The 15025-nt window shown below is 39.9% G+C and overlaps 2 protein-coding genes and 1 non-coding gene across 20 annotated transcripts in view; 2 read left to right on the top strand and 1 right to left on the bottom strand.

Annotated features, from left to right (window-relative positions):
- Window positions 1-6504, bottom strand: part of LOC133535248 (MYND-type zinc finger-containing chromatin reader ZMYND8-like) — a 68582-nt gene extending 62078 nt beyond the window's left edge. For 14 of the 16 annotated variants that reach the window (XR_009802185.1, XR_009802183.1, XR_009802184.1 and 11 more), the window contains exon 1: window positions 6365-6504. Coding sequence is in view for 11 of the 16 variants with exons in the window: in XM_061874892.1 (XP_061730876.1) it covers window positions 6365-6378 (14 nt within the window). In the remaining 5 variants the exon portion in view is untranslated. Of the gene's footprint in view, window positions 1-5266; window positions 5375-5503; window positions 5650-6364 lie in introns of those variants that run through there. The other 2 variants (XM_061874894.1, XM_061874895.1) reach the window with 2 other exon arrangements.
- Window positions 6505-7221: 717 nt separating this feature from the next.
- Window positions 7222-7294, top strand: trnat-ugu (transfer RNA threonine (anticodon UGU)). Its single transcript has one exon. It is a non-coding gene; the product is annotated as a tRNA-Thr (tRNA).
- A 2679-nt stretch (window positions 7295-9973) lies between these two features.
- The window catches only part of LOC133535246 (nuclear receptor coactivator 3-like), a 79716-nt gene continuing 74664 nt past the window's right edge, over window positions 9974-15025 (top strand). For 2 of the 3 annotated variants that reach the window (XM_061874890.1, XM_061874888.1), the window contains exon 1: window positions 10155-10327. The gene's annotated coding sequence lies outside the window, so the exon portion shown is untranslated. Of the gene's footprint in view, window positions 10130-10154; window positions 10328-15025 lie in introns of those variants that run through there. The other variant, XM_061874887.1, reaches the window with a different exon arrangement.

Genomic DNA, 15025 nt, shown 5'->3' with positions numbered 1-15025 from the left:
AGGAGACAAAGACAGGAGCTAAATGTCACAGGCCTCCCAAGGTAGCTAAAAAAAACAAGACCTTATCCCTAACCACACTTTTCTCCGTTGCTTCCTCAGATTTCATTAAAGCAATTTGGTTTTTCTCCAACATAATTGTGGGAATCAACAAATCCTTTCAATTAGTGCTGGGCCGATACTACGATATTATTATACATTGTGATAGACACATACTTGATATCAATATAAAATGTGTCCGATAAAAGATTCGATCTCCATCCATCCATCCATCCATCCATCTTCTTCTGCTTATCCGAGGTCGGGTCGCGGGGGCAGCAGCCTAAGCAGGGAAGCCCAGACTTCGCTCTCCCCAGCCACTTCGTCTAGCTCTTCCCGGGGGATCCCGAGGCGTTCCCAGGCCAGCCGGGAGACATAGTCTTCCCAACGTGTCCTGGGTCTTCCCCGTGGCCTCCTACCGGTTGGACGTGCCCTGAACACCTCCCTAGGGAGGCGTTCGGGTGGCATCCTGACCAGATGCCCGAACCACCTCATCTGGCTCCTCTCGATGTGGGGGAGCAGCGGCTTTACTTTGGGTTCCTACCGGATGGCAGAGCTTCTCACCCTATCTCTAAGGGAGAGCCCCGCCACACGGCGGAGGAAACTAATTTCGGCCGTTTGTACCAGTGATCTTATCCTTTCGGTCATGACCCAAAGCTCATGACCATAGGTGAGGATGGGAACGTAGATCGACCGGTAAATTGAGAGCTTTGCCTTCCGGCTCAGCTCCTTCTTCACCACAACGGATTGGTACAACATCCGCATTACTGAAGACGCCGCACCAATCCGCCTGTCGATCTCACGATCCACTCTTCCCTCACTCGTGAACAAGACTCCTACGTACTTTAACTCCTCCACTTGGGGCAGGGTCTCCTCCTCAACCCGGAGATGGCATTCCACCCTTTTCCGGGCAAGAACCATGGACTCGGACTTGGAGGTGCTGATTCTCATTCCAGTCGCTTCACACTCGGCTGCGAACCGATCCAGTGAGTGCTGAAAATCCCGGCCAGATGAAGCCATCAGGACCACATCAGCTGCAAAAAGCAGAGACCTAATCCCGCGGCCACCAACCCGGAACCCCTCAACGCCTTGACTGCGCCTAGAAATTCTGTCCATAAAAGTTATGAACAGAATTTGTGACAAAGGACAGCCTTGTAACCCTCACTGGAAATGTGTGCGACTTACTGCTGGCAATGCGGACCAAGCTCTGACTGATCACACAGGGAGCGAGCCGCCACAATAAGACAGTCCGATACCCCATACTCTCTGAGCACTCCCCCGATCTGTATTTCTATATTTTGGAGTTTGCATTTTCTCCCACCTCCAAAGACATTCACCTGGGGATAGGTTGATTGACAACACTAAATTGGCCCGTGTTTGAATGTTGTTTGTCTATCTGTGTTGGCCATGCAATGAGGTGGCGACCTGTCAAGGGTGTGCGTGGCCTTCCATCCGAATGCAGCTGGGATAGGCTCCAGCACCACGCGCAATGCCGAAAGGAAGAAGTGGTAGGAAATGGATGGATGGAGGGTCAGAAGAAACCAAAATTAGGAAGCAAATTTGTTCCATGAAGTCACTAGTGCTTTGGGAAGCCAGGTAACAGGAAGTGTCATGGAGCAATGGGGGGGAGACGCTAACAGCCAATCAGTTAACAGTAATCACTGAACAATGGGAGGGACACGCTAACAGCCAATCATGTACCAGTATCAACTACACTTTTCCTGCTATTCGGTTCGGGCCTCCCAGACCGTAGTCGAGGAGATCAGGGGAGACGTTCCCTCCATGGCGATTGTTTTTGTAATACCTTTCACCTTACCTGACAATAGGTCAGTTAGGCTCTGCTTTTGGGTCGGAATGACGAGGCCGCCGATTCCTGACAATTTGGTCGCTTCACACTTATGTCTGTAGGACACAACCCGACACATTTGCCACTATTGTTGCATAATACCGCTACCTCTCCTCACTCTTCCACTCACCCAACACACTGCCATTCTTAAAGGAGCACACACACATATGCTACTCTCATAACACTAGTGTGGCTGCACCCTCTTTTTGTTTTGCTGTGGATTACACTGCATGGATTGAGAAGAGAATCTGTCATATCTTGATATATCAACCCAATAATAGAAACTTGTCTTTCGTTTTGTTGATTTTAAAGCAGGCAGTGTGGCAACATCCTGGGGCTTAGATTGAGAGGACTGTGTGGATTTGTTCCTCCAGGGATGCGTCGGGCAAGACCACAGCAAAAGATAAAAGATAAAGGATTTATTAAAGTAATAAAACCGGCTAGAAACAAAACACTGGTGCTAAACAGAAAAAGCAAACACAAAGCGCTAGCATGGATGCTAGGAAAACAAACAGAAACACAAACACTAGGCACGAAGGCACAAAAAAGGAAAACAAAACACTTAGCATGAGCTAGGAATAAACAACGGCGTAGCGTATAAGCTAGCGAGAATATACATTTAAATCAGTCGTCACTGTTGCACGAAGGCAAATTAGGATCCCAGACGGAACAACGAAAAGGGGCGAGCTTAAGTAAGGTAGCAATCAATAGTAACAGGTGTGCGGGAACCGAGATTAGCAGTTGGAACTAATAAACAACCATGGTGACAAAGCAAACAGGAAATAAGGACGTCATACAACACAGTGATACCAAAATAGAACAAAAACAAGAATATGGGTATGATCCGGACATCGGATCATAACATAGATGGTGGACTGGTCATCAATAAATGTCAGAGTTACTGGTAGTACCTAGTACTGGTAGTCACTTTTGTGTGCTTGGGCAAAACAGTTTCGCCAACTTACTCCCAGTGGCTCTTACACTTGTGAAGGAATGTTTGGTTATGGTCTGAGAGGCCGTTGGCACAAATTGGCAGTCACGTTTTCGCCAGTCTATCCCAGTGTAGCTGTGGCTACTGATGTAGCTTACCCCCACACAGTGTGAATGCTGAGTGAATGAATAATGGTTTCTCCGTTCTCTCTGTAAAGCACTTTGAGCGTGGAAAAAAAAACCCTATATAAATCCAATCTACTATTATTATTATTCAGCCAGTGATTAACAGCACTGGCTGCCAGCTAACAATCTGGGAACTGAGCAGTATCACGATTCCATGAGCCCAACGAACTGCGGGTATCGATAACAGTTTTGCGATCATTTTAATTTAAACCGTTTATTCTCTCTGTCGGGAGTATTACTGCAGTTTATCATTGATACCAGCTATCGTTACATCCCTAATACCAAGCTTACATTGGAGTGCTTCCCTGTTTACTGTTCCATTCAACATTTCCAAAAAAAGGAGTAGTAAGAAGAATAGCTTATTTAAATCTAACTCTTCTCTGTGTCAAAGCAATCACTCATACTGCAAATGTGTTAACTCTCTGTGTTCAATATACTCGACTCACGAAAGCAAGGAGCGTCGGGCCTGAGGGGAATTTCAAGACATATATCCAAAACCAGAGTTGGGTAGAGTAGCCAGAAATTGTACTCAAGTAAGAGTACTGTTACTTTAGAGATTTATTACTCAAGTAAAAGTAAGGAGTAGTCACCCAAATATTTACTTGAGTAAAAGTAAAAAGTATGTTGTGAAAAAACTACTCAAGTACTGAGTAACTGATGAGTAACCTGATTGTTTAATGATTACGACAAGAAATAATGCACAAAAACATAAACATAGCAATGAACAAATTCAGAGCCAGGAATATGTTTTAAGCAACTAAAACAATAATATATATTAAATAATAGTACATTAAAATAAAAAAATTAAGACACATTGAGCCACAATAACTAAACAGCACCATAGGCTCAGTAGGCATCGATTGATTGATTGATTGAAACTTGTATTAGTATATTGCACAGTACAGTACATATTCCGTACAATTGACCACTAAATGGTAACACCCCAATAAGTTTTTCAACGTTTATCAATTACTTAATAAATGACCAAGTCGAAGTGATCTATCTCATATATACATATACATGTACATACACACACTTATCATATATATATACACACACATATATATATGTATATATATACATACATACATCTATATATACAGTATATAATTTATATTTATTTATTTTGACGTTTTTGTTGACATGTTAAAAGTGTTTTAATGAATATACATGCATGTTTAACATATATATTCCTATCTTTCATGAAGACAAGAATATAAGTTGGTGTATTACCTGATTCTGATGACTTGTATTGATTGGAATCAGACAGTAGTGCTGATAACGTCCATGTTTTCAAATGGAGGAGAAAAAAAGTTCCTCTTTTCTGTCTAATACCACATGAAAGTCGTTGGTTTTTGGCATCTTATCTGTCCAGCTTCCATATTCGTTTTTATACACTTTACAAGAAATACATTGGCGCCAAACTCCGTAGCTTGCTAGCTTGTTTGCGCTGGCTTCCGGAGACTGTTATTTTGTTAGCGCAGGCGCGATGGAGCGGGCACTTTTATTGTGAAGACAGGAAGTGTGCCTTTTAGGTTTTTGACGGGAAGTTCGGTTGAAATAACGTGTCTTTTTTCCTTTACACGTTTGATTGAAACTTTTATTAGTAAATTGCACAGTACAGTACATATTCCGTACAATTGACAACTAAATGGTAACACACCAATAAGTTTTTCAACTTCTTTAAGTCGGGTTTTACGTGTGACGGTCATGTGACCGCCTGGCTCTGTTTGATTGGTCCAACGTCACCAGTGACTGCATGTGATTGGTGAAACGCAGGCATGCGTAGATCCTACTTTGAAGCTGTCATAAACCAAAACAAACATTAACAGATCGATAAAAAAAGTAGCGAGTAGCGAACTGAATGTAGATAAATGGAGCAGAGTAAAAGTAGCGTTTCTTCTCTATAAATATACTCAAGTAAAAGTAAAAGTATGTTGCATAAAAACTACTCGTAGAAGTACAATTTATCCCAAAGGTTACTCAAGTAAATGTAACGGAATAAATGTAGCGCGTTACTACCCACCTCTGTTCAAAACGCACCTGCACCTCCATGAGCGAATCAACCCTTCCCAAACTCACAAGCCCAATGCCACAGAACCCCTCGCACAACCGACTTTCCCCCAAAAGGAAACTGAAGGGCAAAACTCACAAAGTTGCGTGATCCATAACTGGGCTATTGAATCCAATTGTACAATCCAAATTGGCACTTAACATTTCGACACCATGAAATCAAGACAAGACCAACCATCGACATATATACCTTACCTTTTGACTGCAGGCTGTTGTGGGCCCTATTACCCAGCTTCCCCCCGCTAGAGAAGAGAGATCTTTTTAAGCAGGCCATAAAGTATTTGGCAAGGTCTGAATAATATGCTGTAAAAACAGAAACCGAGGCAGAAGTAGCTTAAATCCACAACCTCTCTATGGTTTATCGACTCATACATGCAGAAGGTAAACAAGCAACCTATGTATACACGGTATAGAAAGAAAATTCCGTCCAACCTGTTCGTTTTAGACAGGTTTTCAAGCCAAGGATGAAATGAGATTTCAATCCAGTGTGCTCGGAAGAGGTCCTTCCCTTCTCCTTTCCTCTCGCTCACATACAAGTAAGCAGTGTGCTTGGAGCAGAGGGACAGACAGGGGAAGCGCTCTAAGATGGCTGACACTCGGAAGCAGAGATCATTGGGAGTCAGTGCATACCATTAAGCTTCAACAATCCTTCAAAACCTGTGACAAATCAGCTACCCTGGCGTCATTTGTCTGTGGATGATTAGTATTTTTACAACACATGCTCTAACCCTGTTTACAGAATTAGGCATATTTGACACGTTTTATTGTAAAAGGGAACTTTGTGTTACAGTGCAAACTCAGGTCAAACAAATACATTTTTCATAGACAATTTTGTGCCAGTCGTTCCCAGCACTCTGGCTCTCATGCCAGTTTGAGGCCTAAATTAAACTTGCTGTGCTGTCATTTAACCAGCTGTTAATTCCTACGGGTGTTCCCTTTGCAATGGAGCCTGTCTCTCCCTTTCGGCTGTATGCCTCACTCAGCAGGCCTGCCATCTTGACAGCACAGGCCAGTGGTAACCACAAACATTACCCTTTTGCTTGACAGAAAGAAAGCATTCTTCAGTCAAGATATAGTCATCTTAAAGTTGACTGGTCATGTGCAGAAACCAAGTCTTGCTCAGCATTGTTATTCTGTCTTAAGCACCATGCTATGCTGTTCTTTTCAGCTCAGTTCTATGTGTTGTGATAAAACACTTACTCCCCATCCCCCAGTTCTGCAAGGCATGGCTCATGTGTGGCTGATACCTTTCCAACAGAGTAACACAAGTGAAAGAACAAAAATAGGGCTTACCTCTGTGGATGCATGTCTAACAATTCTGTGTGATATGTCAGTGCTTATTACAACATGGAGGACTGCCCTGTCAGCCCTCAGCCTGCTCAGAGCACAGCCACACTCTCCAAGCTGTTCTACGTGCTGCTGCTCTCATACAAGCCGCATCCTGACTGGACAGACATGCAAGCAAAATGTAAGACAGTTGTTGATTGGCTGCTGCATTTCCTGACTGCTTGTCTTTTGTGTGGCTCAGACAGGCGGAACCACAAAAGACGAGGCTCGAAATGCAGAACTCGGCGTTCAGGTTTTTTGGATTTAGAGTTTTAATTGAGAAACTGACAGACAAGGCAGTCCCCCCTTCTGGAGCAATGTGATTAATTCACGCACCTTTAATTTAAACAAGCGAGGAATGTTTGGCTCTTTTTTTTTTAATTAAGATAAAATGCACGTTTATATGCAATTCGTTTTTATGTTTCACAATTGGAGTCTAAGGTATTAATATACACAAGCCGTTAAAAAAATATATAAATCATAGTACTTAACTAAGAAAGTGACCAGTCAAAAGTGAACATTTTGTTGAAAAATGCAACCATATTGACTTATAATAGTTTTTTTTGTTTTTAGACAGAAATGACCTTTGACCCTTAGTCATGCCTCTTGGCTCATATATTCCACATACTTACTTTAACAATACTGGGAAAGATTAGATGAAAATTGCAGCCTGTAGTAAAACCCTGAAAATGTATAGGATTGTTGTTCTGTTGTACAAAATAATCCCTGGTTGGTAGTAGTATCTTGACCTCTGACGACAGCCACATGGGCCGTTGCCCATTCACACAGTGACAAAGAGGTGTATTCCCCCACCGACACTCACTGGCCCTATAGCTCAGTGGTTAGAGCACTGGTCTTGTAAACCAGGGGTCGCGAGTTCAATTCTCGCTGGGGCCTAACAATTTTAGGAGATGCTTTGGCTATTAAGGCTTTGCTTTGGCACGAGAGAGTCGACGTATCCGAACCAGCCATTTTTTTTTATTTTCAAATGCTCATTAACAAAGCAGTTTTGCAAATCCCTAAAAGTAGCACATTCTAAGATGAGTTGATTTGGGACTGTCACACAACCAAAAAATAACATGTGCATAGCCATGGTTAAACATTAAGATGGAACCAATGGCTTTTATTTTCTACCTTGTTTGCTAGTAATGATAAACAACAAGCCCTTACCCGCAATGTTCATAAAAGCCGTTCCTAGTAAAAGAAGCACATCAATGACCTCTTGTGGCAAACATACAGCAGCATCCCAGACAAATCCCAGTGTTGAATGTTGTGCGCACTTAGCAAGACCATCTGCCGTAATGTGTTATTGTGACAATATTACATTGATACTTTGAGTTAAATCAAAAACATGTAAAATGGATGTAATATCATAATGGATTAAACCAACGACAAAGACATATTCTGTTAGGTAGGAAAGGGTAACAGTTTGATAGAATGTGCTTTTGGAATAATATTTTGTGACATGAATGAAGGCCAGTTTACAATATGATGTAAAAACTATGAAAGCATGAATTATTTTGATAAGTAACCTAAGTAGACGATATGATGCGTGTTTATAATTTATTCATGAATTGTTTTATTCATTACACAGAATTGTATTTGCGATGTTAGTTTTCTAAAATCTATCTAGTTTCATTCCAAAGCTGGATGGATTATTTGTGATATGTCTCCTCTACATGGCTATAAATAAGATCCCGCATTTTTAACAAACCATTAGTTTTAAGAGATGGACTAATGTGGTTCAATGTGATTACTCCTCTGGCGCATTTTAAACCAATACCCACTCTCATTGCTCCTGTGTTTCGGTCTATAAAATTCCAGTTGGACCCTTCTCAAAATCTATTTTGTTATTGCAATAACTAATGTATTTGTTTGAAATAATGCATTTATAGGCCAGTTTTAGGTTTGTTGTGTAAACACATTTTTACATCATCAAAAAATTAACCCCGCAAGTGTGTTTTTATGATGCCTCATGCAACCACAGAAGGGTACCAGTGACAGCAAAGACATTAAATGCAATATATTATATAACTTAATGATGGTACAAATATCAGACAACACTGATACAAATGCTAAGTCATCATAAGGTGACTTGTTCTATCTTAGTTTCAATTAATACTGTTTTATCAGTGTTTCACTAATTGTACACTCTAGAGTTAAGCTATATTGAACAAAATATAAACATATTTTGCATAAGGGTTAGGGTTAAATTTTTTGACCCTGACTGAAACAAGTTGAAAAACTCATTGGGGTGTTACCATTTAGTGGTCAATTGTACGGAATATGTACTGAACTGTGCAATTTACTAATAAAAGTTTCAATCAATGAATCAAACTCGCCATATTTTGCATAAGGGTTAGGGGTAAATTTACCCTCCATGAATTGATTTACGCGGACCCCGACTTAAGCAAGTTGAAAAACTTATTCAGGTGTTACCATTTAGTGGTCAATTGTACGGAATATGTATTGAACTGTGAAATCTACTAATAAAAGTTTCAAACAATGAATCAAACTCGCAGATTTGAGAAGTACATCACTAAACATATCAGCGTGTAGTTGCTAAACATCAAATGTCGTTTGTGGCTTCGGCAGGTTGCGACATCTGCTGGCCTTAAAGGTGGGCGCATTGATACAAAGGGGGGATTAGTATCGAATCCATACAAGCATGATGAGCTCGATATATTTATTCAGTTCAGCTCATTTATTTTATTTAATTCATAAAAAATCAAACAACATAAGATTAAAGTAAAATAAGAATGAAAAGTTGCAGAAAGAAGTTAAAAACATATAATAACCGGCCCCTATTTTCACAAATACAACAATTGGCTTTCAATGTTGGCGACTACAAAGTCATATTTTCATTATACAAGATTTTAAACCAAAAATGAAGAAATAATTTTACTCCGTCATATATTTTCATTATCAAGATATGAACAATTTATATAGTACAGAATGAGATTTACATTGCTTTATGCCAATGTCAAGTTATTTCCATAAACTAACACTGATTGAAATATTTATTTCCATTATCACTGTTCTAAATGTAGATTTCTCTTTTTACAAATCTGTTTTGAATGTTGTTTGGTAGAATTGTTGCATGTGCTTTGTACACGATTTTGAGGGTATTATACTCTATATATACCCTGTATATTATGAAATTTTAATAAATTTAACTGTTTACGAAGTTCCTGCAGTCCTGGGTTCAAATCCAGGCTCGGGATCTTTCTGTGTGGAGTTTGCATGTTCTCCCCGTGAATGCGTGGGTTCCCTCCGGGTACTCCGGCTTCCTCCCACCTCCAAAGACATGCACCTGGGGATAGGTTGATTGACAACACTAAATTGGCCCTAGTGTGTGAATGTGAGTGTGAATGTTGTCTGTCTATCTGTGTTGGCCCTGCGATGAGGTGGCGACTTGTCCAGGGTGTACCCTGCCTTCCGCCCGATTGTAGCTGAGATAGGCGCCAGCGCCCCCCGCGACCCCGAAAGGGAATAAGCGGTAGAAAATGGATGGATGGATGGAATTGTTGTGTCACACACACACTCCGTGCTTCCCTCTGCTGCAGGAGCACGCTGAAGCTCCGCTGGGAACACCAGACACGCCCCTGCGCTCATCAGGCAGACCGCGCCCACTCTCCGCCACACCCGGTGGCAATCCACGTCTGACACACCTGACATAGATGAAGTACGGCAGTGTAAAGATGGCCGACGCTGACTCATCGACGTCGGAACGTAATCTACTACCCGAAAACTGCATGTCTCTGACAAACCTCCTGATCTTGCTCGTTGCCTGTTTCCTTGTTGCCTTTTGTTCCCCTGATCCCTGTTTCTCCCGCTCTTCCCACAGCTTGGACCTTGGACTTCCCCTGGCTTGTTCCCACTCAGATTTGGATACTGAAACATCCAACCTGCACCTCAACAAACCTCACGGTAATCACATATGGTAATTCCACACATAGCCATTCATGCAGACACATAGTAGCATACACACGCCACGTATTCATCAAGCATCTATTGAACTTGACATCCCGTTGCTGTGCCGTCTTCTTCCCCAGTAGAAACATAACATGAATATTGGGTTTGTGGGTTCAGTCTATGCATTTCAAGTAAGGGTCCTCACTCTTTTCTGCAGAAGGAAGATTGGATTTAAATATATTTTACAGACACTACACCACACTTCAATACAGTATGTTAGATATCAGTGAGTTATGCAAAATATACAATGCTTTTAATTTAGCAATTCCTTCACTTTGTGTAAAATAGCTATTGTTTAGATACTTCTGTCATTGTATCATTTATGTGATTTCCATGACAAATGTTAATCAATCATAAGACCCAAAAACTTGATCCCTTTTGTTCTTTGAATTTAAACTCTTTCGACATAATGAGCCATCCACACATCTTACTACTGAAAAAAAAATCATACATTTCATTTTACTAGTATTCAAAGATAATCTATTTACACCAAACTATCTTTTAATCTTGATGAATTCATTTTCAACCACCTCTAACAAATCTGTAATATTTTGTCCTGAATAAAATAAGGTTGTATCCGCAAATAAATTACACTTAAACAGTTTGGAAACCATGGTAATATCATTGATGTACTTGAGAACTAGTGTAGTTGTACTCCAAAACTAATATTATGTAAGGCAGACTTGCAATTCTTAACTTCCACAAACTGTTTTCTGTTCTGCAGATTTTCTCAAATGTCTGTGCATTGTTGTTGTGTTGTTCATATCTGTACTTTGTTTATAGGGTATTTCCATATCATGTATAATCAGGGAATAATTTATGGGACAAAATATTTTGACTAATTATTTACTTAGTCTACCCAAACAGTTTCATGTTTTTATTTTTAAATAATATTTATATTGGTTTTTTTTTTTGCTTTTTCTACTTTGTCTCATAAAAATCATATTTATATATTAGTATTTACAATATATTCACAAATTAGTTTTTTGTTTTTTTTAAAAAACAACTCTTTCCTGTGTTTTATAATCATGATTAACAAATTAAAGGCACAAATCATTGAAGCCACAACACTAACATTTCCTTAGACCAGGAGTCGGGAACCTTTTTGGCTGAGAGAGCCATGTGACACAAATATCAAATGTATTTCCGTGAAAGCCATATGATATTTTTTAACACTGAACACAACTAAATGTGTGCATTTTTCAGTAACATTTTTAGAGTATAATAAGTCTCTTTTTATTTTTAATAACATTGATATTCTGAACGGGCTTCACGGTGGCAGAGGGGTTAGTGCGTCTGCCTCACAATACGAAGTTCCTGCAGTCCTGGGTTCAAATCCAGGCTCGGGATCTTTCTGTGTGGAGTTTGCATGTTCTCCCCGTGAATGCGTGGGTTCTCTCCGGGTACTCCGGCTTCCTCCCACTTCCAAAGACATGCACCTGGGGATAGGTTAATTGGCAACACTAAATTGGCCCTAGTGTGTGAATGTGAGTGTGAATGTTGTCTGTCTATCTGTGTTGGCCCTGCGATGAGGTGGCGACTTGTCCAGGGTGTACCCTGCCTTCCGCCCGATTGTAGCTGAGATAGGCGCCAGCACCCCCCGCGACCCCGAAAGGGAATAAGCGGTAGGAAATGGATGGATGGATGATATTCTGAACAATAGGTTGATTGGCAACACAAAATTGGCCCTCGTGTGAATGTGAGTGTTGTCTGTGTTGGCCCTGCAATGAGGTGGCGACTTGTCCAGGGTGTACACCTTCCGCCAGATTGTAGCTGAGATAGGCACCAGGGCCCCCCGTGACCCCAAAGGAAATAGGGAATAAGGGGTAGAAAATGGATAGGATGGATGATATTCTGAAGGTAACCATTAAAAAAATAAAATACTTCTTACCATTAATGCGACTTCTTGAACAGGTTCGGTAAAAAAAACGCATGAGAATGTTTTATATTTTGAAGGTTATTTTTAACACTGTGATCACTTGCAGAATTATTTATTATTTATTATGTTAAGCAATGTCAGCTAAGATTGATCTGGGAGCCAGATGCAGTCATCAAAAGAGCCACATCTGGCTTCAGAGCCATAGATTCCCTAACTCCTCTGGCAAGGGGCTCCCCTCGTCTCTTTTAATGCACAGCATAGGACACATAGCAAGAGTGGTCCTCAGGTCCTGTTGATCAGGGGTAGTAGCTCCACAGCCACAGATCCACTATTAACCACTAATATCACAGTCAAAATGAAAGCTTGTTCCCATAGGCACCATTAACTGTTAATAATGTTTAGACAAAAGTGTATATTATATATACTATTATATATATATATTGTATTTATATAGGTGTGTGTGATGGATATGTGTATTTTGGGTATATGTATGTGATTGTGTGTGTATGTGTATATATGTATATGTATGTATATATATATATATATAAATTGTATATGTGTGTGTGTACATATGTATATATGTAAGTGTGTGTGAATTTAAATGTATTATATATAGCAGCAACCACTGAATTGAATTATATTATATATATTATTGTATTATATATTGTATATATATATTGTATATGTATAGGAGTGGGACCTAATAAGTTTACTTCTTCCCACTCCCTTTTGAGCCAATCTTGACATCTACAAAAGATTAGGCACATGTAATGTTTTCAATGTAGGTGTAAAAATAATGTATCTATATATTTCTTTTGTATTTTATGTCATTCTCTTGTTTAGTTTGCATGGCTCAAAATAAACCCATTCAAACTCAAACTCAAAACCCTGCCTGATTGCTTAGTTTAACTGGCGACTGGCAATGTAATAACTTCTGTAGGCCTCAAGATGATGCTATAGTGAATCATTCCTTTCAATGTGTACATACTTGAGTATCCATGTTGCACTTTACTTGTAAAGATGGGATCCAGTTGATATTGTTGTAGTATTCCGCTATTTTTTGTGTGTAAAGAAACCAAGTATCAATAAATATGAACGCACACTTGAACAATGTGGATGCTTATAGACGTGTATACTGTAACCAATTTACTATGTTAAATTTAAAACAAATGGATGCGGGTATTTTAAAAATATGTTGGTATTTCACTGAAAATATTATCTACAAATTGAAGTTAATATGCATTCTTATAATCAATTGGGAATTGTATTGGCAACAGGAACATTAACTTTAGCAAACTGCACAACTGAAAAAAGTAACACAAAATAAATGTATAAAGTTAAAAAAAAATGTAAATGTGCTATTGTAAATTGTTTTTTTGGGGGGGGGGGTAGTGTTTCTTTGATAAATTGAACCATGTGGGACATTAAATGAAGCAAAAAACCATGATGATGGTTGTTTGCAGGTAAACCAATCTGAATACAATAATGATTACAGGGCTATCTCCTGTCCTTTCAAACTGTTATCTCCTGTCCTTTCAAAGTAGCTTGACTGAATGAGGAGGGGGATGGAATTAAGTGTCTCACACTGGCTGAGGGGGAAGGTCAGTTTTGCATGTTTTGTTGGGGGATGGGGCACAAACAGGGGCCTCATGGCCCCTCTGTGGCTGGAATGTAATTGACTCTCTCCCCCCTCTCTTTCACCATTGCAAATGTATAAAAAGCCCCCAAAAACACTATTATTGAAAAGAAACATCACCGACCAGTCATTGTATTTGTTGATCTTTGCTTTTGTCTGGTACATCAAGTGTTGATGAATTGAAAAAGCTACCAGTAAGCGGCACCAAATATATGTGTAAATCATATTAGCTTTCAGTGGTCAGTCAGGACATTGTGAATAACCAACAAGTATAACTGTTTGCATATTGTGCTAGAATACTTTCTTGGAAAATACGATATACTCCCAAGTTTGAGTGCATTTTGTGATTTGCCAGTGACAATGAACTTTGCTGATTTATGACTACAGTAGTTACCAAACTATTTATTTAAATCAGGCGTGTCCAAACGTTTTCCCCCAAGGGCCACATATTGAAAAACCAAATAATTCCGGTACCAATTTGATGTTTTTAGATATTTATTGTTATTACAGAGAGAGGCTTAAAACATTTTATACTTAAAGGCCTACTGAAACCCACTACTACCGACCACGCAGTCTGATAGTTTATATATCAATGATGAAATTTTAACATTGCAACACATGCCAATACGGCCTTTTTAGTTCACTAAATTGCAATTTTAAATTTCCCAGGAGTTTCTTTTTGAAAACGTCGCGGAATGATGACGTGTACGCGTGACGTCACGGACTGTTAGGAAATATTAGCGCTGCGCACACACACAGCTAAAAGTCATCCGCTTTAACCGCATAATTACACAGTATTTTGGACATCTGTGTTGCTGAATCTTTTGCAATTTGTTCAATTAATAATGGAGAAGTCAAAGTAGAAAGATGGAGTTGGGAAGCTTTAGCCTTTAGCCACACAAACACACGGTGATTTCTTGTTTAAAATTCTCGGAGGTGAAGCTTAACTATGTATAATAGCGGTCATGCGAACATGGATCCCGACCACTTGTCAACCGGCAGTTTTCGGTGAGAAAATTGTGGTAATAAGTCGCCACTTACCGGAGACCAGCTGAGCTTGTGCTGTCCATAAAGCTGCCGTCGACGTCCATCAGAGACTGGCCTCAAGACACCTTCCGACTATCAGGTACTATTAAAC

Source organism: Nerophis ophidion, linkage group LG16 (assembly GCF_033978795.1).
Source record: "Nerophis ophidion isolate RoL-2023_Sa linkage group LG16, RoL_Noph_v1.0, whole genome shotgun sequence".
NCBI classification, from domain to species: Eukaryota; Metazoa; Chordata; class Actinopteri; order Syngnathiformes; family Syngnathidae; genus Nerophis; species Nerophis ophidion.
Note: the sequence above shows the minus strand (reverse complement) of the source record. Positions and strands in the feature narration are given on the sequence as shown.